Raw genomic sequence first — 24,617 nt, 5'->3', positions numbered from 1 at the left:
TGCGTGATGCCTTATGATATCTTAAGGAACCTTGACCCAAGTAATTTACTGTGATCTAGGAGGAACATTGAGGTTAATAATAGATGTGTACGCACTGTGTTCTTGGAGGGTTCCCAGGGCTCCACTTTGCTGACGTCCTGCATATCTTGGAGTTGTCGCAGTTGGGACAGTGTGTGGTGACGCAGTGCCTCGTGAAGTGGTGTGTCCCCGTCCTTGTCCTGCACATCAAGCTTGGCCTCTGCCCGCACCAGCAGCTGCGAAGAAAAACACATAAATAGTCGCACAAACAAGCAGTCAAAAAGAAACTCCGGCAATAACCGTAAAACAACTTTAATTTTATGCTACAATGCAAATGCCAGAGAGCTGATTTATAAGGTAGCTGCTTACAATGGACTGCTTCAGTGTTGTACTCCCCAATTATGGACTGCATTTTTTCTTGAGTCCACAAGATGGCAACGTGGCAATCTCAATTCAATACTACGCCAAATGACTGTAACCAAGACACTGCCTCAGAGAGCTTTTTTCCCTACACAGCATCAATCTGAAGCAGAACCTCATTCAGCTGCAGGACATCCACCAGTGTAAATTAAATGTGGGGCTGCACTGATGTTGTTCTACTCCCTTTTGTGTATAGTCAAGAATGAGGGACTGATAAAGAGATAACTAGAGACAGGATCTTCACTTTGTGGTGGTGAAAGGAGGATAAAGAAAATGACAGAGGGTAAAAAAAAAAAAACAAAAACAGAAGGCTCACTAACCCGGACTATCTGGGTGTGTTGACGCTCCACTGCCAGGTGTAATGCCGTCTGCTGGTTGACGTTCTGGATGTCTAAGCTGGCATTGCCCTTGGAGGTGGGAACAAGAGAGGAGGAAACACACAGAATAAACATATGGGTATTTATGCATACATTAACAGCTGACCATAATGAGTCACATATACATATGTGCACATAAATATGACAGAAAAGTGATAAATGTAGAGAAACAGAAAAAAAAAGAAAAATTCACTTAAAATGTGAAATAATTGTTCAGCTGATGAAAGATTGTAAAAACCATTCAGGCTTTATGTGCCATGACAGAAACCTCCCTTCCTTCAACCCCGCCGACCAACAAAGTGTCACCTAGGGGGTTGAAAAAAAACCGCATCCTGCAATAACGCTGCATGTGATTGTCATTTCCAATTGCGAACACCTCAGCTGAGGAGATGTGGAGGGAAGATAAGCATTGTGATCAGGCAGTGTGTGAAATCCCCAAGTAATAAGACTGACTGACTGGCTGGTTGGTTGGCAGGGAATCTGCAGTGCACCTTGTAGTGTGGTGCAATTTCTGAATAGAAAGCTGAGCCATCACTGCGAACCAGCCCATTGCAGGGACTTGGGAAAAAAGGCCGTCCCTGCTGAAAGGTAACTTGCACAGCGAGCGTTCATGCGTTGGAATGTTGCAGCAACGTTGCTGCCTTGCACCATATCCTAATTAACCCAGTTCCCGCTTGGTCAGGTGACTTTTGCTGTAAACTCCTGTATGTGTTAGTCTTCAGAGAGTTTAAACCTGCAATCTCTGAAGGGAAAAGAGCATGAACCTATGATTGCAGGAGAAGGAGGATATGATGGCCCAACAGCACTAAAGAATACCCCTGGAGGCCCTGTGAACCATATGGATTCAATAAAAAAAATGGCACTTATAGCAGCTTCAACTGGTCTACAGCTTGCTGGCTGCAGGGAGTGCAGTAGAAGCTGCTCTTAATGGTCTGCAGTCAGGGAAAGCCAGGAGTGCAGGCTGAGCTGCTACAGCTATGCCTTGGGCTAATAACTGTAAACGAAAAGGGCCTCTTATAGAGTCTAAACTGCATTTGTTGTCAGTGCTAAGCATGCATTAAAATCAGCTATTTATATTTCTAGGATTGCACGCGTGTTGTTACCTGGTGCACCAACAGCTCAGCCACCTCCACATGGTTGTTGAGGGCAGCCAGGTGCAGTGCGGTGTAACCGTCGTCCTTCTTCTCGTCCACGATCCAAGGCCGCGGCAGTTTGGATAGCAGCACACGCATGGCACTGCATAGACATGGAGAAAAGCGAGTGTGTGAATGGGCTGAGCTGGGAAGCATGACGGGGAAAAAAAATCCAAGAAGGCACAGAAAGAACAGTCAATTTGATAGTTTAGGGTGTAAACTGCCAAAATGAATCTATCTGTGACTGAATGTCTCATACACTGTATGATAGCTGGGGGGGCAGACACAAGCTGCTGTAAGCAAACACATCACAGTGTCTGTACTGCTGATACACAGCATATTCCAACACATTTTTTTTTTTACAGCAGAGCATATCCCATTTTCACACATGGGGACAAGAATACTAAATCAACTTAGGGAGGAGTTGCTTTCCCAAGCAGAGTGTTATTTACATCAAGCTTTGAGCGGTACAAGAGCTGTGTGTTATTTTAGAGTACCCGGCCCCCTACCATCTCTTCAGTTAAAAAGGGAAGCCACTTTTCCCTTGATGATGCGCAAAAGCGCCTATCATTGGGAGGCAAAATGGTAATTACACAAGATTTAGCTGCATTCACTCAGGTCTCCTCCTGGGGAAGAAACAGACAGGGTGGGAAGGGGAAAAAAATCCATTGTTTAAACAGTGCTGTTAAACAGAAGTAGCCTGGTGTGGTGAAAAGAGCCAGTCAGTTTTATGCCATTGAAGGTCATTTAAAGGATATGGGCCACAGGGAGAAGTGGCTGCAAAGACAACTGTACAAGAGGAAGGCTGAAAAGGAGTCACAGTGTCACAGTGGGGATAAAGAGGGAGGCTGACTGTTACTCCCAACAGTGCCGTTGGAAAAAAAGACTTGTCTGTTTTACTGCTCAAAGAAAGCCACACATGTTTCCATTCCTTATTAAAACAAAAGATCACAAAAAAGACAGCAGGGAAAGAAACTCCATGTGATTCCACTTAAGCTCTAATACCGATGTAATGAAAAATAAATAGATGTGAGTTAACACCCGTCTTCCTACTAGCTTTGTTTTACCGATTGAACTAAACCATTATCTATTTGCCCCCAACCCCTACCTCTCTTCCTACTCTTCTTGCTTTAGCCCCTGGGCACACGTCCAGGCATACGGTACATGAGAAAACTAAAATGAGACGCACCCGTAATTTAGTGTATGGCCAGCACATCAGTCGAAGATGAGAAACAAAGGCTGCAAACACAACCCTTAAATTTGTGCAAAGGCTATGGAATATAGAACAAGACACTTTAAAGCCATATCCCTGAATGGTTCTTGCATCTTGTCTGTAGTTAGGTACACAATGTACCTTCAATAAGCATTAATGCAGCAATGCTGGAGGGAACACTTGTGACCTTGATTAACCCTGAATAATCATGCAGGGCATATCTTTGAACTGCGACAAAGGAGGCAGCCGATTTTACTCTGACTTTGATATGGCTGAACAGCCCCCATGCGAGCGCTGGAGTGTTTACATACACAACAGTAAGGTAAATAGGGTCTGAAACAGTGCAGGGAGAAAATGGGCTCCAGCACAGAGCAAGAAGGCCACAGCCTGCACAATCAATGAAAACTGTTAACTATTAAGACAGAGAAAAGAAAGAAATGCAAACCAACATGCTGGCAGGCTTTCAGACTGAAGGTAATCAGGATGGCTGGTTCCCTGCGGGTTTTTGCTAAACCTACAGCTTGTCTCCCTCCTTCTGGAGTAATGAAAGAGAGCATCATCAGCACACCCTCTTGAGGAAAGCAGAGAAAGAGGGGCAGAGAGGCAGGGGGGCAGGCAGTCAGCACCTCTGTATGGACAGAGATCCGGGGCTGGTGTACTGCTGCAGTGATGAACAGCGCAGCACACTGATCCCAGGCTCCCTCGCTCTCTCTCTCTCTACCTCTCATTGCACAGAGGCTTACGCACACACACACACCTGCATTGCTTGCAGCCATCTTCAACCACTTAATGCAGAGGAGCACTGCTTAAATGTGATAGCAACCGCACCCATTCTGCCTAATCTCACATTCATAATGTGTTGCCTTTGTTACAAAGAATTATTTGCTTGCGTACTGTAGATTTACAATCTCAGGGGGGACTTTTGAGTAATTTCATCCGTGGCGCTCCCACTGGGTAGGAGTTGAGACTTAAACAAGCAAATTATTCAAGAAAAGACCTTGCCACATCAGATTCTTGCCTGAAGCTATAACATAAAACTTATTCCCAGTGGTTAAACACAGCACCCTTTTAGCTTTCTTTCAAGTAAGACTGATAGACAACACAGGAATGCAGTTTTTTTTTTTTTTTACTACAACACTTTCCATCAGAATCAAGGGCAATTGTCCCACAAAAAGCCTTTGTTCTTTTTGTGCCCATTTTCCTCCTCCTATTGGTGCAATGTATAACATTTGTGCGATCTGGATTGGCTGGAAATATCTCCTATATGTAGAACAACTGGCCAATAAATGCATGCCTGCAACACTATAGGGGCAGACTGGCGCCTTCTAGTGTTAGAAGCAGGCACTTGAGAGCTGGGCAGGTGTAGGGAGCCCCTCCAATAGAAGTCTAGATTGACAGGCTCCCTGCCACGCTGGGCGAAATGGGCGGACATTAATATTAATGCCCCATACTGGCACTGCTGCATTGCAGTTAAGCTATTTGCTGTAAAGGCAGAAAAAAGAGAGTGAATTAAGAACCAAGAAATAAATCCCGGTTGTTTTTTTTATCTCTTGGGTAAGTGATGTTAGCAGTGACCGAGGGGAGTATGCGAGAAACTGTGTGTTGGCCCTTAAGGGTAGGTTGCAGAGTGGGAGACAGAAAAAGAGAGTGAGTCTAGCCAGCTCAGGCTACAGACCGTTTACTGAGCAGAAGACACTGACTTGACCTGGGAGTTAACATTTAGACAACTCAGGTTATCTGCTATGAGGAACCAATACTCAGAGTGAAGCGAGGATCCCCTTATTACAACTGAACTTTAAAACCAATGCTATGCTCTGCATGAATGCGGGAGGATGTGCAGCTGAGGAAAGGGAATGGTGGAGGAGAGAGGTAGAGAAGGGGAGACATGATGGAACTGGGTCACCCTGTGAGAGATCTCAAGAGTCCCTCAGGAGAGCTACACCGGGGCCTGTTGTCTTGGGCTGCAATTTGTCATTGACCAGGACGCTCTCTGACGCCCTCAGTTCTGTGTGTGTTGGCGTTTGTCATTGTATGTAAGACAGTAGAAGTGTGTGTATGCGCGCAATTGTGTGTGTGAGTGTAGGGGTCGACAGGTCCCTTCTGCTGCCCTCGCCTGGCTGACAGCCATCTGTGTGGTGGTCAGTAGCCGTTATTACAACAGGAAGTGAGAGTCGAGGGACAATAACTTGGGTAGGACAGGGCAAAACGGGAACAGTCAACATCCAGCCTGAGATTAATGGCTGCGCACAAACATATGGTTACTCTGATGTAGAAGACGTGTTTGGCATACCGTCATCCATTAACTAAGGCTTCAAGCTCAAGAAAGGAGATTCTGCATCAGAAATTAGTCGCCAAAAGGTGCCACCTGCCTTGGGAAAATAAAATGCTTTATAAAACTGACAATGAAAATGATCAGTCTCTCAACTGTGAGAGTGCTTATATGGTCAGACATACAGATCAGATCTATACCGGTGGGTGCAAACACTCCATATGTTAACCAAAATGTTTCTTACAATCAAAGTTAATTCTTGACCTTGAAAACAACCCCATCTATAGACCCATTTACTAACTTGTACCAGAGCTTTGAGCTTTATCACATGGTCTTCATCAGCAGACATATATTATCTGTACCTCAAACTTTAGCAAACAGGTTACATTTATGAGCAAGCCCAGACACACAGTCCTAAAAGTGCAATGGATTAAATTGTAAGAGATACTCTCTGTGACAACTGAGCAAACGCTTCACTAATACACACTATTTGATCCACCATACCACATTATGTATGGGTTTAGCTGCTATGGTAGTTGGCAAATCACATGCCGCATGGAACTGAAGAATGCTTGAGGTGATTAGCTTCAAGCAAAACCATACAAACATTCATTTTTTCCTTGATCTGGGTACAAGAAGGATCGAATGCAGGTATCGTTCTGATACGACTTGTTACTGGTTTATTTCAGTTGATACCCTAAAGGTATTAAGGCCCGTTTATTAAGCGTTTAGAAAAAAGCTGGTAAGTGTGCCTTTTTTAAACTGCTTTGTCAAAAAAAGGTTTAAGTTGCCAAACCTTATCCATACTGCCTTCAATAAACTCCGCTGGTCACAATGTTCCATGAGGTTTGTCAATATATTCCTCCCCAATACCGCTAGGATCTTCTTTTCTTCCTTATTGGAACAGCCTTTCAAGATGAGACGACTTCAGACGATACATGAGGTGTCAGCTCATAGGGGACAGGATCAATACTTTCAGGTCCTTTGAAATAGTGAACCCTGTTCCCAACAAATCATTCACAAATGCAACACACCAACTCCGAATGGAACCCTCCTTCCCCCCTTTCCACCCTGGGCAGGGAGGCACTCTTCATCATGTGTGAGAGGTTTGGAAGGCACAGAGTCCTTAAGTCAGTGGCAGCTGGGAGGGTTAGAGCCATAAAACTGTTCAGGATTTCACTGATCTTAAAACATGCTGCTTTGAATGAGGACGTTGGTTTACACATTGCTTCCTACTGAAAATGTGTGTGAAAATGAAATAGGCATAACTTCAAACATAAAAAAAGTGGAAACATAACTGTCAGTTCCACTTCAGTCACCAAATAACACAACAGATGTTGGCTATGACAAATCATTTAAGCAGCCCTAAATCCCCATGCAAATATAACTGGTTGATTTTCAGATCCCTTAAAGTTTATCCTGGCCATCACTCCACTCCTACAAGCAATTAGTTACCAGTTCACTTTGTCAGGGCTGTCCCACAGCTACTAGCCGCCCTGCTGTGGACGGAGTAAATAAACACAGATAGCGTCCGGGCCAGCAGTGCAGCAGAGAGCTGAGGACAAGAACCTAGCTGGCTCCGCTCAATAAAAAAAGGCTTTCATTACCATGCCGTGAAGAGAATAATTTTCCCTACAATGTGACCTTCCCCTGCCTGCCTGTACCTGAGGCCCCTGAGTGAGCATGCTTTTATTAAGGACTATTTGCATAAACCGGGAAGGGGGAAGACGGGAAAGGGGTGCATTTGATGTTTTGCTTATCACTATAGCTATTGCCTCTACCTTGAAGGTTGTTTAGGAGACGCCAGGTGCATTTTCAAACATCTCAGGTACAGTTGTCTGTCCATTTGGGAAGTAGGTGGGGGCCTATAAAGGCTTAGCTTTAATTAGCCTTAAATCACCGGGTATTATGGGGCGTCCTGATTCATAGCAATTTATGAAGAAGGAGGCAGCAAGACAGTCAGAGAAGCCCAATGGCGCGTTAATGTCCCATTGGTTCGAGATGACCCAATTATTTTCCCGTGCTACTCTTCCTTTGCACTTTATACTCCTCAGCACCTTGAAAAGCCTCATTCTCATTTCTGTACCAGCCATAACAGTCTAATATACATCCTTTCAACCAAAAAGTGAAGACTGACATAAAAGGTAAAGCAAGGACACGCAGATTATATTAGAAGGAAGAGACACATCTAAATCATGCACACTATATCGATCAATCGCTTAATAGCATCATTACCAGTGAAACAACTGTGCAATTATTAAACATCACTTTTCACACAGGCTTGGAAGACCTGGAACATCACGTTATAGGTTGTGCATTCATCTTCAGTCTGGGGACAGTTGAACAAATATTAAAAAACTGCATTGAAATAAACCTGCTCTATGAAAATGACACAAGTAGTTGACCCTCGGACTGACATAAAGGAGAGAACACACTTGTGCAAATAACAAATCTGAAAGATGACAGAACCACGCAGCAGGATTTTGTAATAGCATTTTAAATGGCCGACTTGACATAGGACAAAGTATACAAACCGAGGCACAGAAAATGAAAGTTATAACTCAAATGACTTATCAGCCAGAGATACAAACAGACTTGAGTATGCTGTCACCAGAGCATCCACGCTCACTGGCCTCTCTTTCCTGTCGTTTCAGTCACTGCACCTCAAACAAGCTGCCAACAGAGCAAAGAAACCATCTCTAACCCCTTCACCCTGAGCACTCCCTTTTCTAAACTCTTCTATACATTTATCTGACTGTAACACAGATATTGAATTCATGAAAGCAAAACTTGATGTACTTTGACATAGCAATATATCTCTGATCATGTTCGTCACCAGAAAAGTTGTTAGGCAAGGTGGCAAGTATGTTTTGAAGGGGGCCAGTGTCTTCTTCGACGGGGCTAGCGACAGACTTTTGTTTTTTGTTTTTGTTTTTTTTCTTTTGCAGCTAAGTTAAATTAAAATCATTTTTTTGTATGTCAAAAGTGGAATGTGGTGGTCTGGTGTGTCTACTGGACAAGATGCACACGTCATGGGGGAGAGATGCAGCATGTTGCCAAAGACAAGATGCGATGGAGAGATCTCAGTGCAGCCTTATATCCCATAGGGGATGAAGATGTTCATAACATGATTTGAGCTGTTGCAGAGTTTTGACTCCTCCGTTAATGTAACGTTAATGTTATCATCAGCTCACTCATTGTAAATGCAAACATCAGCTATTGAAGAGCTGTTGTTAACTGTAACGTCAAACAGTCTTACATTAGCTCATTGGTAACAATAACATTATACGAGTGAGCTTACCATATTGACTTGGGTTAAATTCCCTGTTGCAGCTGCGGCTGTCTTGGTATCAGAAGCGTGCGGTTCAGGGTCAGCCCCTGAGCTGTGTGTGTGTGTACTTGTGTGTGCAGTCAGTTTCATTTTCATTGCTGTTCAAAGTAATGTTAGCAGGGTGTTTTACGTCACTCTGTAAGCTACTGTAGTTTAAAAATCATCTTAAAAATACATGTCCTTAATGCTTAGTCCAGGCAGGCTGCAGGGCTTGCAATACTGGTGGAAACCCTGCTGATGCTGTGTGACTGATTATATGTATATTTAATGTTTTTTTATTGATGGGTGTGACATATTTGCACTCATCCACTGTGTCTGTTGTGAGACACTGAACTCATTAATATGTGGTACTAAAAGCTTTGGCTGCTGCGTCTGCCAATATTGAGATTTTATGGCCCCTGCGACTGTGTTAAGATGATGGTGAGAACCCAAACCAAGGCTTCAAAACAGGCTTTCCGAAAGCTAAGGGTAAAGCAACACATGCTCCATCTGTGTTTTTCTACGGTCTAAAGTGCAGAGATATTATTGATTGACACTTTGAGCAGCTCAGTTTATGCTGGCTAGATTCCAACCAAAGCCAAATTTATCTTTGGACAATTTTTGAGGCTTGTAGTCAATGGTTGCTCATTTTTTACACAAGTGGACTTCAGCAAAACTCTCTTGCCCCCATCTCCACTTTGTTAGGTGCACCCTTGGCCTCGGGGTGAGCTACAGAAAACCCTGAATTTAGTCTTTAATGTGTACGTGTTATTCAAACTTGCTACGTCACTAGCAGTCTTAGCATTGAGCCATGTCATCTGAATCATTTTCAGGTGTTAAGGCCTACGCTCACCCACCCAACGGCATCCAAATGACTTCTTATCTGCGAAGCCAATGTTTCATTTCTCACCGACAATGACTCTTTAATTGCGACAGAGATAATGGTCATTTTGTGATTATAAAGTTCCTTTCAGTTTCCATGAAACAAAATCAGACTCACTCCTGCCTGGTGAAATTAACTGCAAGTGCTTCCACACTGAGGTACAAAGCAGTAAATAGAACAGAGGGATTGACTGGGTTTTGCAGAGCGGTGGAGAATTCAGCCGCGCTGAAGGTCCTTCGATCGACAGCCACTCAGCAGCATGCCACACTGTCACCGTATGGGCAGACGGTCTGAGAGGCTCCCATGATCTACAGTCTCACTGCAAATCTACCACTTTAAATCACCCCTCACTCCCTGGCCTGCCTCCCACCTATCTGCACCCCCCAAACACATTACACTCACCTTCTCCCTGAAAGGCTCATTTCTGTGTTGTAACCTGCGAGGGTCCCTTAACACACAGCTACCCAGCAGTAACAGTATCGGCCCTTAAATGCAACAGAAAAACGAGGATCGCGCCATCAAATTCTCTTCCGCAGTAATTGGCAGAACAGATCCAAAGTGACACAAACAAGCTGCCATATTGCAGCTGATGAATCTGACTTTTCCAGCAGTTACACTTCTAGGCAGACAAGCAGAGAAAGAAGCTGTGGCTGAAAGAGCGGTTTGGTAATTAAAATCTATTGTTTGCAGAGTGAAATAATAGGGATCAAAGGGCCTTGTATCAGCTACTGCCTCCCCTAAGCACTGAGACAACAGGCCATATGCCCCAGAGCAGCACAGAAAATGTCTAACAGCCAGCTTGTTAAATGGCAGGGGAATGGAGCTTGTATGAATGCACTATACATTACAGAGATAAGGCTCCACAGAAACTTCCATGTATTCCACACAGATTTGTGATTCCACAGATAGCGCAATGAAGGTTTTCTTCAACAACTTTTGCATGTAAGCTATTCAGCCTAATCCCGATAATGTAATGCTTTTTTTTATTTTCTTAACAAAGGAAGTGCTGTGCCGTTGTCAATTTCCTTCAGTGTTCTTTGCATGTTCGGACACAAGGATCCACACACGCACATGCACACCAAACGACACAAACAAACACAAATCCTTATCCTCTCTGACCTGTCATACTGCATTTACATGGGAGCCACTGACTTCAGTGTCCGTACGGGGTTACCAAGGTAACATGGTCTGCATTATTCAACAGCTAAGCTTGGTTTAGCTGTGAGCATCGGCCTGAATGTGTCCCTCAGAGTACATTAGGGTTACTAATACTCCATCCACTGACAAAAATTGTATATGTCTGGACATGGGAAACTGTTTTGACCGTCACACAGGTGAACACCATTTCAAAGGTGTTCACACAAGAGAGATTTGGCTCCCTACACATCTGATATCGGTAAAACAGGTTGATGGATTTTGAAATTGAAGTATAGTATTTTGTCACTTGATTTCAGCAACTTGCTAGATAAAGCCTGAGCTATGTCTGACCCTTTATTAGCTTGATCAAAAATATATATATTTTTAATTTATATTACAAAATAAAATTAATCTTAAACTCTTTTTTGATGATCAAAAACAAAACGACTTAGGATGGAATCATAAAAGCATGATCTAGATATCCTCAATTAAAATCCAGGGTGATACCAACACTTATATTATGAGTGTGTACATTATCAATATAATATTGACATAAAGCCACGCTTTATGATGTACAAAACTGGAATAAATAAAAATAAATAACACTATTAAATCACACTATGTGAACAGCTAGTAAAAATGTACTCAGTCACATGTTTTCCTGAGTTTTGTGTTGTGCGAAACCATATTTACAACAGTGCGAGCTTTATACTGATGTTTTACATGCGTTCACTCAGCTAAGAAATATGCAGCACATTTCTCAGTGTTTCATAAAAAACACACACCAAAGTGCCATCGCTGATGTTAAAGTACCATCAAACGCAAAAATAAATTCTATTACTTATTCCACTACATCAAGTAAATAGATAAACTACATTTGTTTTTAAATGGGGGGAGGAAATATTGAAGATGCCTGACAGCTGTGCTGTGGAAGTATATCACCTTGCTCTGTCATATTTATTACCTGCATTGCCGAGGCACTTAAAGTGCCACAAATAAATCCTGCTCTTTCTAGGTTTGGCAAGTGGGCAAAAACCACACCATCAGTGATTATAGTGCCTTCACAATGCAAGCTTTTCTCTTTGCATGCTATAGTCACTTTCCCAAAAGCTCTTTATGTCCTTGAGTCCCTTCACTAAGAGATGTACCCCTCCCTATCCCTCCCTCCGTCCATCCCTTGATCCCTTGTTTCCTCTCTTTCCCCTCTATCCATCCATCCTTCCCTCCCTCTGCTACCCCTACCCCTCCCTCTCCCAACATGTGCTATAGCAACATAGCAGCCAGGACTCAATGTTTCAGCATGCCACAGGACAGACAGAGCATTACAGCATGGCTGAGCTTATCTATTGGCTCAGAGCCACTGTTGGCCCAGCCCTAGGAGGAAGTGTAGGCGTTCTGATTGGTCACAGGGGGATTGGGGCTTGTATCAGCTTGTCCTCTGGCTGATCTGTTGGACTGGTCCCAGCTCATACAGAGGTGGACACTGGGAGGGCATCTAGGATTGGGCGACTTTTCAATTAAGTCACAGTGCATGCTGCGGTAAACTGGTACCCAGGCTCTATGAATGGACAAGTAACTGCACTTCATCTTTAATGGGTACACTCTTCAGTTGGTAATTTAACTAGAATAAGTCGCAGCAATATAATACAGAGTCTAATTGAACAACTGAAGAACAGATAATACTAAGGAGACATATGTTATTGCAAATCATAAATCAGCAGTCTCTCTTGACTACACAGAATATGTTATGACAATTGCCCAACATACGGATATTACCAACCATCGAGGGCTACAAGAACTCTTTAGGTGCAGTTCATCTGGATTCCAAAGGTTACTTCGACTTATCTCTGCCATCAGTTATCTTTTAATGAATTACAGCCGGGCACCTGAGTATACCCTTTCCCCTGACCAGCGTTATCACCTCCACCATCCTGCCATCAGGAATTATCACATATTCCTCTGGAAAAATGGCAAGATCATACACATGGCAGATAAACACACACATACTAATAGCTGAATCACTATGCCTGAGTGACATCCCACCTCCATTTTACCCCGCAGAACCCTAATATTCTGCCCTCATATTGCGCTAATGTGTGTGTAACTGCATATGAGCATACGATGACAAGGAGAAACTCAGCAGCAACACTTTTCCTGTCAACTCTCTTTACTTCAAAGATTAGGGCTGCTGGTGCATCGAGCTGGCCTCACCTGTAATAACTTCTAAAATCGTATGCACAATCATAAAGGCTAATTCAGGCTCAGAATAACAATATAAACTTCGCAGGACTGTGCACACATCTACTCAAGTGGCCAACTGCCAAATATACATGGATCATAAGCAGTGTACTGTGGGTGTGTGAGTGTGTGTGCGCGCCACTGAGGTAATGGTCTTGCACACATATGCACCCCTGCAGTTCATAAGTATTTGTGCAGTTTGTGAGTCACTTAACGGTTACATGCGGCGCCAGTAAGGCACGGCGAAAGATCAGAGGCAGGAGAGGCAGAGGAGCTTCCCCTGCAGTGAGGCTGGAGGGAACAATGGGCTGCTGGATCAGAGAGCCTGACTGCCACTGGCTTCCCCCTCCAGCACCCAGGTAGGTTGGCCCATTCATAAATCACTTTTATTCCTCCAAGCGCTCAACAGCCTCACCTCTTCAAATGATGCACTGTGTAAAGGGATGAGGAGGGAGGGGCAGGATTTGGGGGGGGGGGGGGGGGGGGGGGGGGCAGAGGAGAGGGGGGTTGTGGGGGAAGGAGAGGAGAGGAACTGACGAGATATATAAAGTCAGCACAAGGAAGAGCCGGGCTGATGGAAGAGGAGCATGGAGATTTACTCAAAAAGCACAAACTGGACTCATTAGAAATAGCTCTAATCCCTCTATGATGTTGACTGGTGGGCAGGCACACAGAAAGGAGGAATTAAGACAAGCTGAAAGACCGGCCGAGACTTCAACAGCAGCCTTGAAGCTAAAAAAAAAAACCAAAAAGACAAAAAAAACAAAAACCCTCAAACAGCCTCATCACCACCTGAAGTTTACCAGAACAAAACTTTTCAATCTGAGAGGGGACCATCATTTGAAAGAACCCAAAAAACATTTTATAGCTTAACTCTGAATCACAGTGGAAGCAATCAGGCTTTCTGAATTTGATAAAAAAAATTATCTTAATTAAGTAGAAATAAAAAAAACAAAATAATTGATTGCATTCACCCCTGCGAGTCAATATTTAGTCGAGGCAGCTCTGGCAGCAATTACAGCCTTGACTCGACGTGTGAACACTGCCCAAACTCTGTTATGTTGCACGAGATCCGCGAAAAAACAAGCCACTTTAAAGCCCTGCCACAAATTCTTGATCAGAAAGAAGCCTGCTGCAGAGAATCATCCTCACAGCATGATGCTGCCACCGCCACTCTTCACGGTGGGCACTGTGTGTTTCTGCCAGTGTGCAGTGTTTGACTTGCACCAAACACAGGCTTTGCTGGCTGACTATCCAGCAGCGGGCCTTCCAGATAGATGTGTTTAACCCGAAATTATTTGTCAAACACTGATCAAAAGTTTGGTGATCTCAGAACACCAAGGGTGATTTAGAAACGCAATCAAAGATCGATAAATATAACAAAAGGAAACAAATAGCTTCAAATATTAAAATGTCTACAAGAAACGTGTAACAGCTATAATTAATATCTCATTTTTTTCGACCATAAATAAAGAAAAGTAATGCCTGCACACTTGCTCCAGGCCACAGAAAAGTTTTACAAAGACAATATATGCGTATAATTACTCTCTTTCAACACATTTTTCCACCCACAATGCATCTTCTGAACAATATACAGCATCATTAAAACATGCAAATTGCTAATCTGACACCAATCTGTTTTATTATTATTTTTAATTTAAATGGAGATATGCCTTAAGCAGTACTTGCAGGGGAGAACAACACGTCTCACCCCTTCATCCAGTGAAAGAAAGCACATCCATTAGTCGACCCTTTTCTTATTGATCGATTAACTGCTCAGCTAAACATTCAGCCCTGCGCTATTCATCATGGAGGGAAGGTGTAAGCCGTGCTGCTGAGTTTCAGGGGCAGATGGGATGTCGGGATGTAATTGAGATTAAACTGGTGGGTTGGGTGGCTGAAACAGGCAGGGTGGAGACCCACTGAGGGGATACACAAAAACACACAAGGGCATCCTCGGTTGGGGCGGTTATAAACCCTAACCTGCTGAGTCGGGGATTAATGTACACCATCAAGTTCAAATGCACATGTAAAATTTACAAGTGCAAATGCACATGACAAATTTACAAGTAGTACGCGTAAAGTTCCATTATGAGGAAATCATAGCTGGCTGTAACATTCAAAAGTGGTGTGTAAATGTAGAGACTGCAGGGCAATAACAGGTGGACATTCCCAGTTGCCATTTATCTAGCTGCAATTGTGCATTTTGATTGGCCATGTAAGGTCAGGTTTTGAGCAGACACATTAGCTTGGAATCCATTTTGCCTCGCAAATGGTCAATTCTTGTAACAGCCGTAAAGATAATGTAATCGAAAAGCTATAAATTGCAGTGACAATACATTAATTAAATTGCACACTTAAATCTATGCAGAATTATCTCCACCATGAAAGAGGCCTGAGATATAACTGAAAGTGGGGGCAGAATGTCTGGGAGCTTGTTAAAAGGCTTATCAAATCAAGGGACAGAGAATTGCGTGACATTTTTCTGGCTCATGAAAATACACTTTGACAAATGTTCACGCTGTATTGAGGGTGTTTGTGAGTTTTCGCAATCTCATTCATTACAACTCAAATGCCACAGTCTGGTTTCCATATGATTGCCTTAAACAGCGCGTTGGTGTGAGAAAACATTGGCTTACACCTCCTGGGGCGTTCTGCAGTTAAAATGCAGGTGGGGGAAGTAAGGAGACCTGCGCACTGTCATTTAGGTTTAAGAGGAGAGAAGACGAAAGAGTGGAAAAAGATAGGAGGGCACAGAGGACATTGCTTCCGTACAGTATAGATGTGCCCCGTGATGAGACCAACTAATTAAACAGATTCTTCAGTGGCCGCGCCTCGGGAAAGCTTGAAAAAGACACTTGAAAATTAATGAGAGCTCAAAAAGGAGAGAAAGCAGCCCAAACTTTTCAGTGCCTCAGAGGTGAGGCTGCCAGTTGTCTCCCTGCATTGCCAACAGCAGTAAAAATAAATAAATAAATAAATGGGAAAACACAATAATATTTCCTGCTGTCTAACACCCTCCACACTTCTTTGCGCAACACGTTCACCCTTTCCCTCTCCCTTATTTCTGGGATATGCAGTTATTCTAAGTATAGAGGTGAGCAGACGGAAGCTCTACCATAAGCAGCGTGTTCCAGCTCTATTTAAAAAGAAGAATGATAGAGACTTGGGGGGGGGGGGTCAAAAGGACAGAAAGAGTGAGGGGGTAGTATCAGGAGGCGGTGGAGTTGGTGGTGAAGGATGTAAAGCAGGGGAGGGGGAGGAAGAATCAAGAATATACAAGTGGAAGCACGAGAGACCACTTTATTTGGAGCTACTAAAAATAGCGCAGCAAATGGTAGCAAGGGCTAGCTGGCCTAACGCTCCTCTCTCCTTCCAGGCCAGTGGAATCGATAGGCAGGGAGCCGTAGGGGAGGCTTCCCGGAGCCTGTGGCCAACAGTTGCTGAGGGGGGGATATGGAAGAGAGGGAGAAAGAGGGGGGTGAGGCAAGGAGAGGAGCAGAGTGGAGTGGAGCGGAGCGGGAACTATTTTTTGCACTGCTTGACTAAATATGGTCAGGGAGGTGGTGAGACAAGACACAGGAGCAGCCCGGCAACAGGGGCCGAGGCATGCTTCAAATGCTTGGCTTCCCACAAAGTGCTAACCGTTCAGCTTAGCCCTCCGCACTGTGGGGTAGGAAGCCGTTGGCTGGCTGACCTCGTGTCCCTAATTTGCTGCCACTGTGTTCTTCCTGTGCTCTCTGCCCTCCACACTGCAGCAGCATCTCTACTTGATCTTTTCCTGGTAAAAAGGTGACCCTGGAGATGCACTATCAAGAATGCATGAGCTGCATACTGAAGATCCACAAGCGCAAAACAAAAACAAAAAAATGCAAACTCCAAAAATACCAAAAAGATATTGCAATATCCTCCGTCTCTAGTCCCTGACAATGGTAATCAAATTTGCATGGATCGCGAGGGACTATTAAAAGTACAGCTGTCTTCTACCGCAGAGGCACAGCCACCTCTTTTTTTAAATACCTCCATCACAATTCTGCTCTCAAACATTCAGTAAACTCCCTCTTCTAAGCTGCTGTATAAAGTTCCACTGAATAATAAAAGCGCATTTTAGGAGCAGAATAAAGCTCTGGGGCTATGTGTGTGTCGATGGAATAAGAAAAAAGGCAGGGTGGGAGGACGGTTGGTACACTTTCTGCCTCTTCCACCGACCAGGGCATCCTCCCAGCTCTCTCCCTCAGAATGCACATGATGGAGAGGAGAGTGCTGCAGATTTTTTTTCACCCCTCCTTCTCCCCCTCTTCTCTCTCTGCCTCCCCTTTTTTTCAAATGGCAGCTCTTCATGTCAGCTCTACGTCTTCCTCTTCTAAAGGTATGACTTGTGTTTGTATGGGAATGTGTGTGCATGTGTGTGTGTGTGTGTGTGTGTGTGTATGCCCGCTTTCTCTCCTTTCCCCCTCCTCCCCTCCCTGACTCTGGCACTCAACCCGCCCGCCACCACCCCTCCTCCCCCCAATCATAGAAGCTGATTCAGCGAGTCAGGCGTGCACCCGGCACACACGATGGCTGCAGCAGCTGGAGCGCTCTCTAGGTCATTATGGCTCTCTTCACTACGGGAAGAGGAGGAGAGGAGGGGAAGAGAGGAGGAGCAGCTCAGATAAGAAACTGATCTGACAGGTAATATATGCTCTTCCTTCGCTTTCGGACGGAGTTTACCCCTGACAGGCCTTGACGTCTCCTGTCCTGTCTCTTCCCTCTCTCTTGTTCGGATGCGATCAGTTATTAACCGCATGGTTTGCCTGTGAGTCGCGTAGTCGAAAGGGGGAGTGGAATGCACTGTTCTGCAGCAGAAGCAGCACTGGGACAGAACTTAACCAGAGACCACCTTTGGGCTTTTTTTCCTCCTCTCTTCTTTCTCTTGTCTCAAAAGATGGGAAGAAATAAAGGCTTTATAAAAAGAAAAAAGTATGAAGAGGAAGAGGATGCAGGAGGAGATGGAGCAGGGAAAAGGGAGGCTGGGGAGTTGCTATGGTCCACATGGATTTTAGCCCTGTTTTTTGCACTCTCCACTCTATCTCTCTCATCTTGTTCTTTCTCCCTCCCTCCCTCTCTTGTCTTGCACTCTCTCTCTCCCTCTCTCTCTTGTGTTCCTGGCACTGGCCGGACATGCTGCAGCAGCAGAGCTCTTTGGCTCATTAGGCTTCATGGTTGCAGCCCTGCCGCTATCTAATGACGGACTCGTTAACTCAGACCTGCACCGGTGTGGAGAGACATTCCCTTATGCACAATTTGCCCTCTGCGTCCGACACCTTCCAAGATGTTTTTGTCACCATGACTAAGGATACTATAATTACTGGGACTTTTAATGTTTTGTCTTTTTTTTTTTAAATGTTATCTTTTTGGTTCTGTTTTTGGTGGTCTTACCAGACCACTTTTCACTTTAACTGAGGGGCGGGGGAGGTCACTGCCACTCTTAATTGATGGGAGGTAAGTTTGAGGACACATCACACTTTTAAGTCCAAGGTTGGCTGATTGGGGCGGAAGGATGGAATGTGGCGACCAGAGGGATGACGAAGCATCAGAATAATGAACAGCGGGCAGGTCGGGAGTGCTGAACGGGGGGAAAAGCGGATTGACGGCACACAGCTGTGAGAAGTGTATTAACACAGATGTGGGGTGGGGTGGGGGGGGGGGGGGGGGGGGGGGGGGGGGGGGGGGGGGGGGAAGGTGAGGATGGGCGGGAGGGGATATTGGGCAGCAATGGTTGGCTGAGTAGATGTGTGTCACCGGCTGAACCCACAGCACTTAGGGTAGTAACCCAGTTTCTTCTCTCTCTCTCTCTGTAACGGATTGCTATAGGCTAGGCAGGGCATGCAGGGCACACAGTACTGCAGTGCTATCGCCCAAACCAGAACAGACACAACAACCACCAGGCTAATTCGCTGGTTCACGTTCCAAACCTCCATCCCGCTGTGTGTAGGAAGGAATTTCACCCCCTCTCTCTCCTATTTGTTCACCCTCTCGGGTGGCTGTGACATTTCCTAAACAGGACGTCACACCTTTAGGACCAGGCTCATCCACCAACTGTCACCTACAGTTCAACCTCCCCTCATTGCTATTCCAAACCCTTCCACTGCAAAAACATTGCACCAATTTTCCCATTTATTCACTTCTCTGCGCCCAAGTATACAAACTCAAACCTAGGCTAGATTTCCCTAATCCATATTTCGTTTTACACCCATTGCCTCAGCTCCCAGCCTGCTGGCTAGCTAAGCGTAGTTGGAGGCAGTGTCGACTTGTGGAATGTGTTGGTCTGGGGCAAAGATTCATTAGAGACTTGCTGAACAATTCTCGCCACCATGCAAATGGTTATTGATCTGTTCCACCCCCTCTGCAACAGAACAGCAGGTTTCTCTGTAAACACAGACAGGTGAGGTTTGATCACAGGAAAAAGGAAGTGAGAAAAGATGACCCTAAAAACAGGGATCTACGTGTGGGGAAGAAAGGGAACAAGGTACAGAGAGAGAGAGGGGGGGTGGTGATGGTGGGGGTGGGTGGGGGTATAGCCAGGACCAATCCACAAGTGCTGAGTGGGCATTAGCGCCTTCATGTGACCTATGGCCTGCCTCTGTGCCTAAAGCCCAAATCCTGCTCACAATAGCTTCCTGTTCCACTTGGATCACCCTCGTTTTCAAACATCAGCAAGCGCTCCGGCTAGCCACTGGGGACGTTGCTGACACAAGAGGGATGGGGGACAGGCAAGCGAGGGCTACATACTGGTTAAAGTGAGAGGTAGGAAAGGACTAAGGATATAGAAGGGGGGGTGAAATAGGAGAACGAGATGGCGGTGAGGGAGGCAGACTGAAAGAGAAGTGGGAGGAGAGAAGTGAAAATGTTTAGTATGTCAGCGGGGCCAATCAGCTTATAGGTGCACCCCTGCTCCCAGGACACACGGTCCACAGCAGATGATCATCATACAAGACAAGGTGCACACAGAGGCGCCTTACTCCATGGACTTTCTATCAAGGAGAAAACTCATCCCACCCTTGCTGCCTTTTTTCCCCAGCCCCTTTATCTACCTCCTCAACATTTTTTCCTGGAAAGAGAACAAGACCACCGTCTAACTGCAGTAAAAAAAAAGGAAGCTGTTTTCCTCCCCCTGATCCTCCTGGTTTCTCCCAGTTGTCTGGAGGACAGCGGGGGTCACCGGGACAGTCGACTATGGTATGGACTGCAAAACTTCCGTTATGTTCAGGGGCGGGGGGACTGACTGTTCAGCCTTACATGGCAACCAAAGGAAAGCCTTGAGTGTTGAACTGAATTTACACTCAAAGTCACCTTACGGTGCAGACTACCATACTTGGGAGAGAGAACGGTGTGGAAAAATGTTCTGCTCATAACTTCCTGACCTTGGCGAAAGGTGAGAATATTTAATACCTAAGATTACCTCCCTGGTGTACATACTTCTTTATGTACCCATATGAACATATGATAGCTATGGAATGTAAAGAAGTATGTATTCTTGGTGAGGTGCAAGTCCTCGTTCAGGGAAAATGATGTTGGATAGCAGTGTCTGAGGATATGTGTGTGCTTTGCAGATTGTTAATATGACTGTGATCATGGTGTGAGAGAAAATAGCAGGCAAACTACAGAGAAAGAGAGAGAAAGGGAGAGAGAAAGGGAGAGAGAGAGAGAGAGAGAGAGAGAGAGAGAGAGAGAGAGAGAGAGAGGAAAAGAGAGAGTATGAATGTGAGTGGTAAGGCTCATACATTAGCTATACTGTCTCTGGGCAGTCTCACTGCAGCAATATTCGCTGTAGGGAACTTACTGCTTTCTAAAACTGGCTGACTTGGCCAATAAAAACCTCTCATCCAAGATATGCCAACAATTCATTGGACAATTACGTAAGTTAGCATAAAATGATAGCAATCATGTTTTGATCTGTCAGCAGAGCGAGTTCAGCGCACCACTTTAGCCACCTACACCAACTATGGGCAAACGGTCGCCTTGTGACATCGCCATATGAACAGGGCCTCCTTTCATTATTGGGTGATTTTACTGCATTACAGCCCTTGAAATTCAGCCAGCTGCAACTTAGAACCAACTTCAGCGAGCAGTGAGTGGTATGCTGGAGCTGCTCCTGACCATTAATACCATAATCTTTTCCAGTGCTCCCACATGGCTCAAGGGGGGGAAGGAAAGCAAGGTGAATTGGACCAAAACTCTGCCATTGTTGCTGGCTTTTTTTTTTTTTTAACATGCAACTGAAAGAGCAAGAAATAGTTGCTGAGGAGGCAAAATGAAGAGGGACTGAGGTTGCTGCTGCTGCTGCCACAAGCTGCCTCTATCCTACTGCTGTATCATATGGCTTCCGTGTTAACAATCTTGTGTGTTTAACTATGACTGTCCTCCCTTTATGCCGCTGCCCTTATCCGCACCCCCACCCCACATCAACCCGGCTGCCCCGTGCTCCCCTCCCTTCCCCTGATTCCTGCTCTCATTGTTCACGTTTGCTATGCTTGCCAAATGCTTTGCTGGGCTGCATGGCAGTCAGATTAGACCATCAAAAAGTGACAATGCAGGATCAGAGTCAACTCTGGCCTGTCAGCTGATTCCAATTGTTGACTGCTTCAAACAAATAAAGGCAACAGAATATGGACAGAGGCACAGAGAGAGATGAAGCGAGGGGGGAGGTGGGGAGTAGTTTGCATGGCTAGCTATTCATATCTAGCACTTTCACCTATTCTGACCCCCTCTCTGGCCTGTGCTTGGATCATAGACAATCCCTGTACCAGTTTTAGCTCAGGTTCACGTCTCTTTAAACCCCTTTAATATAGACACACTGCATATACTGTATTTTTTTCCCTTGCATTTTGGCTCTCGCTTAAAAAAGACACATTAAAAAAATAAATAAAATAAACGTGGAGCAAATTAGACTATTATCACAAGCCAGTAAACCATCTCTGCATTATCATAACTATTTGATTTCTGATGAACAAATTATAAACTTCCAAACCTACACTGCTAACAGCCATCCTAGGATGAAACCACACAACTCAACAGATACACTACCTGCATTATTAAATTGCTTCTTAATAAAATTAGATTTTATTCCCCTTAATTACAATGCTGTTAGATGCGTCAGCCTGGGATGTATCAGTGCCTACAAAATTTCTCCCGCAGTGGAGCAATGACAAAGTGTACGTATGCCACTGTAGTACGACAGCTCTATTGTAATGAAATACAAGACACTTCATTCTGAACTGATTAATATGCTTAGTGTGGGGCTTACTAACTCTATTCCCCTTCAATGAAAGAAATATTTAAGATGAGGTGACGCGACTGTCTGATACCAGCACTGACAATCTCCATTCTTTTTACCCGAGTTTACCGACATTGCTTGAAACATACTCAAGTCATACACAAATAATAGTTTGTATCCTATAAATATTTCTCCTTGTTTCACTCTGATAACGTTGGACTTGATCTATCGAAAATAAAACAAAAGTCAGACTTAAATTTCCTGAACAGAAAGCTCCACCTTAGTGCAGATCCAAAATACAAAAATCTTTTTTTTAATGTTTTTGGAGGAGAGAATCACAGTGGAAGCTGCATTTCTAGGCTCCAGTTTTCAGTTTTTGCCACCACTCAGAGCCATCTGCATGATATTCTGTCTAGCTCTCTTTTCTGTCAAGACATCAGAGGCGTGTAGGAGTGCATGGCTTGCACTGCATGTTTCTCCCAGGCCCTCAATAGAAACGACCTGCTGTCTGAGTGACAAACACAGCAGATGCTGACATTATCAAATGCTCAGTGCCTGTCGCCCCCCCTGCTTTTTGCCCTGTTATGGCCCTCAGATGAGGTGAGCAGCCTGGCCACCTGACTCTGAGTGACTGAGTGTGTGTAAGTGAGCAAGCATGAATGTGCATGTGTATGTTACAAATAGACCTGCCTCTGGTGTGCCATATCAAGCTGGCCCTATATTGACCTCCATCCTGTCTACAAGCAGTGCCGTGTATCACTCAGCTGTCGTTGGCCACTCTGAGAAGCTCATTTGTGCCTTGGCAGAAAAGTCAATAATTAGAACAGCTGACCTATGTTTCATATTCCCCTTACAAAATGGTGTCAAAGGAACATTTATTACGATTAATGACAATGATAGCTGAAAAAAGGCCACATAAATGTCACTTAACTGTATCTTAATGCAAAGATTGAGCGGAAATGATCACAGAACAAAGAAAAGAAAGACAGCTACACTACTGAGCTTATGATTGATTACAACTACCATCAGCTTTAGGCACACATACATACAAATACAATCAAAGTTGTTCATGTGTGCTACTGTGATCATTTTTGGTAAAAGCACAAGGATCAATTTTTGCTGAAAATGTTACAATACTGTACTTCTGTAGAGCCCCGAAAGAGACATAAAATAATCTGCCCTCAGTCACTGTTCAAACAGTACCCTCTACACTACAAATCAGTCTCTAGGACTTAAATGACTGGTTTAAATTAATGTTGTGACTTGACACCCCAGAGTGCTGCTGTAGGAGCATGAGCGAGAGAGCTTGTGTATGTGGTTATGCCTCTGCATTTGTCTGTTGGCCGTCTCGGTGACCGCAGCGGCAGCGTGCTTGCAGCAGGTCCCATCTGTCAGAGCCTGTAATTGCTTCATGACTCCAGGACATTTGACTCAAGTGCACTGCCACAGATTATTATTATCCTTTTCTCAGGGAACAATTTTTCTCACTCTCTGGGAGGGGGCAAGCATAAAACTTAAAAAGATAGCGAGCAGGATAAATAGACTGCCTGGGAGGCAGCAAAGGAGAAAGTTAGGTAAGGTTGATCAACTGTACCTATGTGTTATTGGTGTGGTGGTAAATGGGGTGCAGTGTGCTAAATGTAATGTGTGTCACACGGAGTGGGTGAAGGTGAACAGGCACGAGAAAAAGCAGGGGAGAGGAGGAGACAGCATTGTCCATTTCAACTAGTGGACATGGTGTGATGAGCCACATCTCAGGTTTTAATAAGGTGTTTAAATGCAACATGGCCTTTCTCTGCTTAATGTTTCTCTGGCTCTTTCTGGATAAAGCCTGACTGCAGCAGAGCCTCTGAGACACTTCACTTCACTTCACAGCAGTTTACATGTCTGTCTCTGAAACGGTGATTCCACAATGCTTTGCTAAAGCTGGTAAAATGGAACCAAATCACCTCTTGAATGGATTTGGTCCCCTTCAACCAGCTGTAGCTATGCTTTGATGACTACAGGAGCTCCTTTTGCTGTGATGCCTTCAACACAATCACTGTCATGGCAGCGGACCACCTCTTAACGATGACTTGGCTTGTGGCTTTCCTCCACCGACAACATCTGAAGAGTTCAGTAACTGTCATGTTCAATGCTACACCTGTCTCATTTTTGACCAATAAAGAAACCGATCCCAGCTTCAAAACTTTGGTATGGTCCACTTTCCTGACTGAGTGTTACCTCTCTGCCTCCAACGGGATTGATATTCTGAACACACTATCAATGGCTGTTTCAAAAATAGCAGGAGGGCGGACGTGCAGCGCGCACTATTTCAGAAACACAGCACTCACATGTCTGTGTGAAAATGTACGGCTGTC

General features: G+C 44.6%; 1 protein-coding gene across 5 annotated transcripts in view; it reads right to left on the bottom strand.

Annotated features, from left to right (window-relative positions):
- mib1 (MIB E3 ubiquitin protein ligase 1) overlaps positions 1-24,617 on the bottom strand; it is a 60,709-nt gene that overhangs the window by 11,899 nt on the left and 24,193 nt on the right. For all 5 annotated transcript variants that reach the window (XM_033650197.2, XM_033650198.2, XM_033650199.2 and 2 more), the window contains exons 13-15: positions 1,919-2,051; positions 759-845; positions 96-254 (exon numbers count right to left, since the gene is read on the bottom strand). In XM_033650197.2, coding sequence (XP_033506088.1) covers positions 96-254; positions 759-845; positions 1,919-2,051 — 379 coding nt within the window. The remainder of the gene's footprint in view (positions 1-95; positions 255-758; positions 846-1,918; positions 2,052-24,617) is intronic.

This window comes from Epinephelus lanceolatus, chromosome 12, assembly GCF_041903045.1.
Source record: "Epinephelus lanceolatus isolate andai-2023 chromosome 12, ASM4190304v1, whole genome shotgun sequence".
NCBI classification, from domain to species: domain Eukaryota; kingdom Metazoa; phylum Chordata; class Actinopteri; order Perciformes; family Serranidae; genus Epinephelus; species Epinephelus lanceolatus.
Note: the sequence above shows the minus strand (reverse complement) of the source record. Positions and strands in the feature narration are given on the sequence as shown.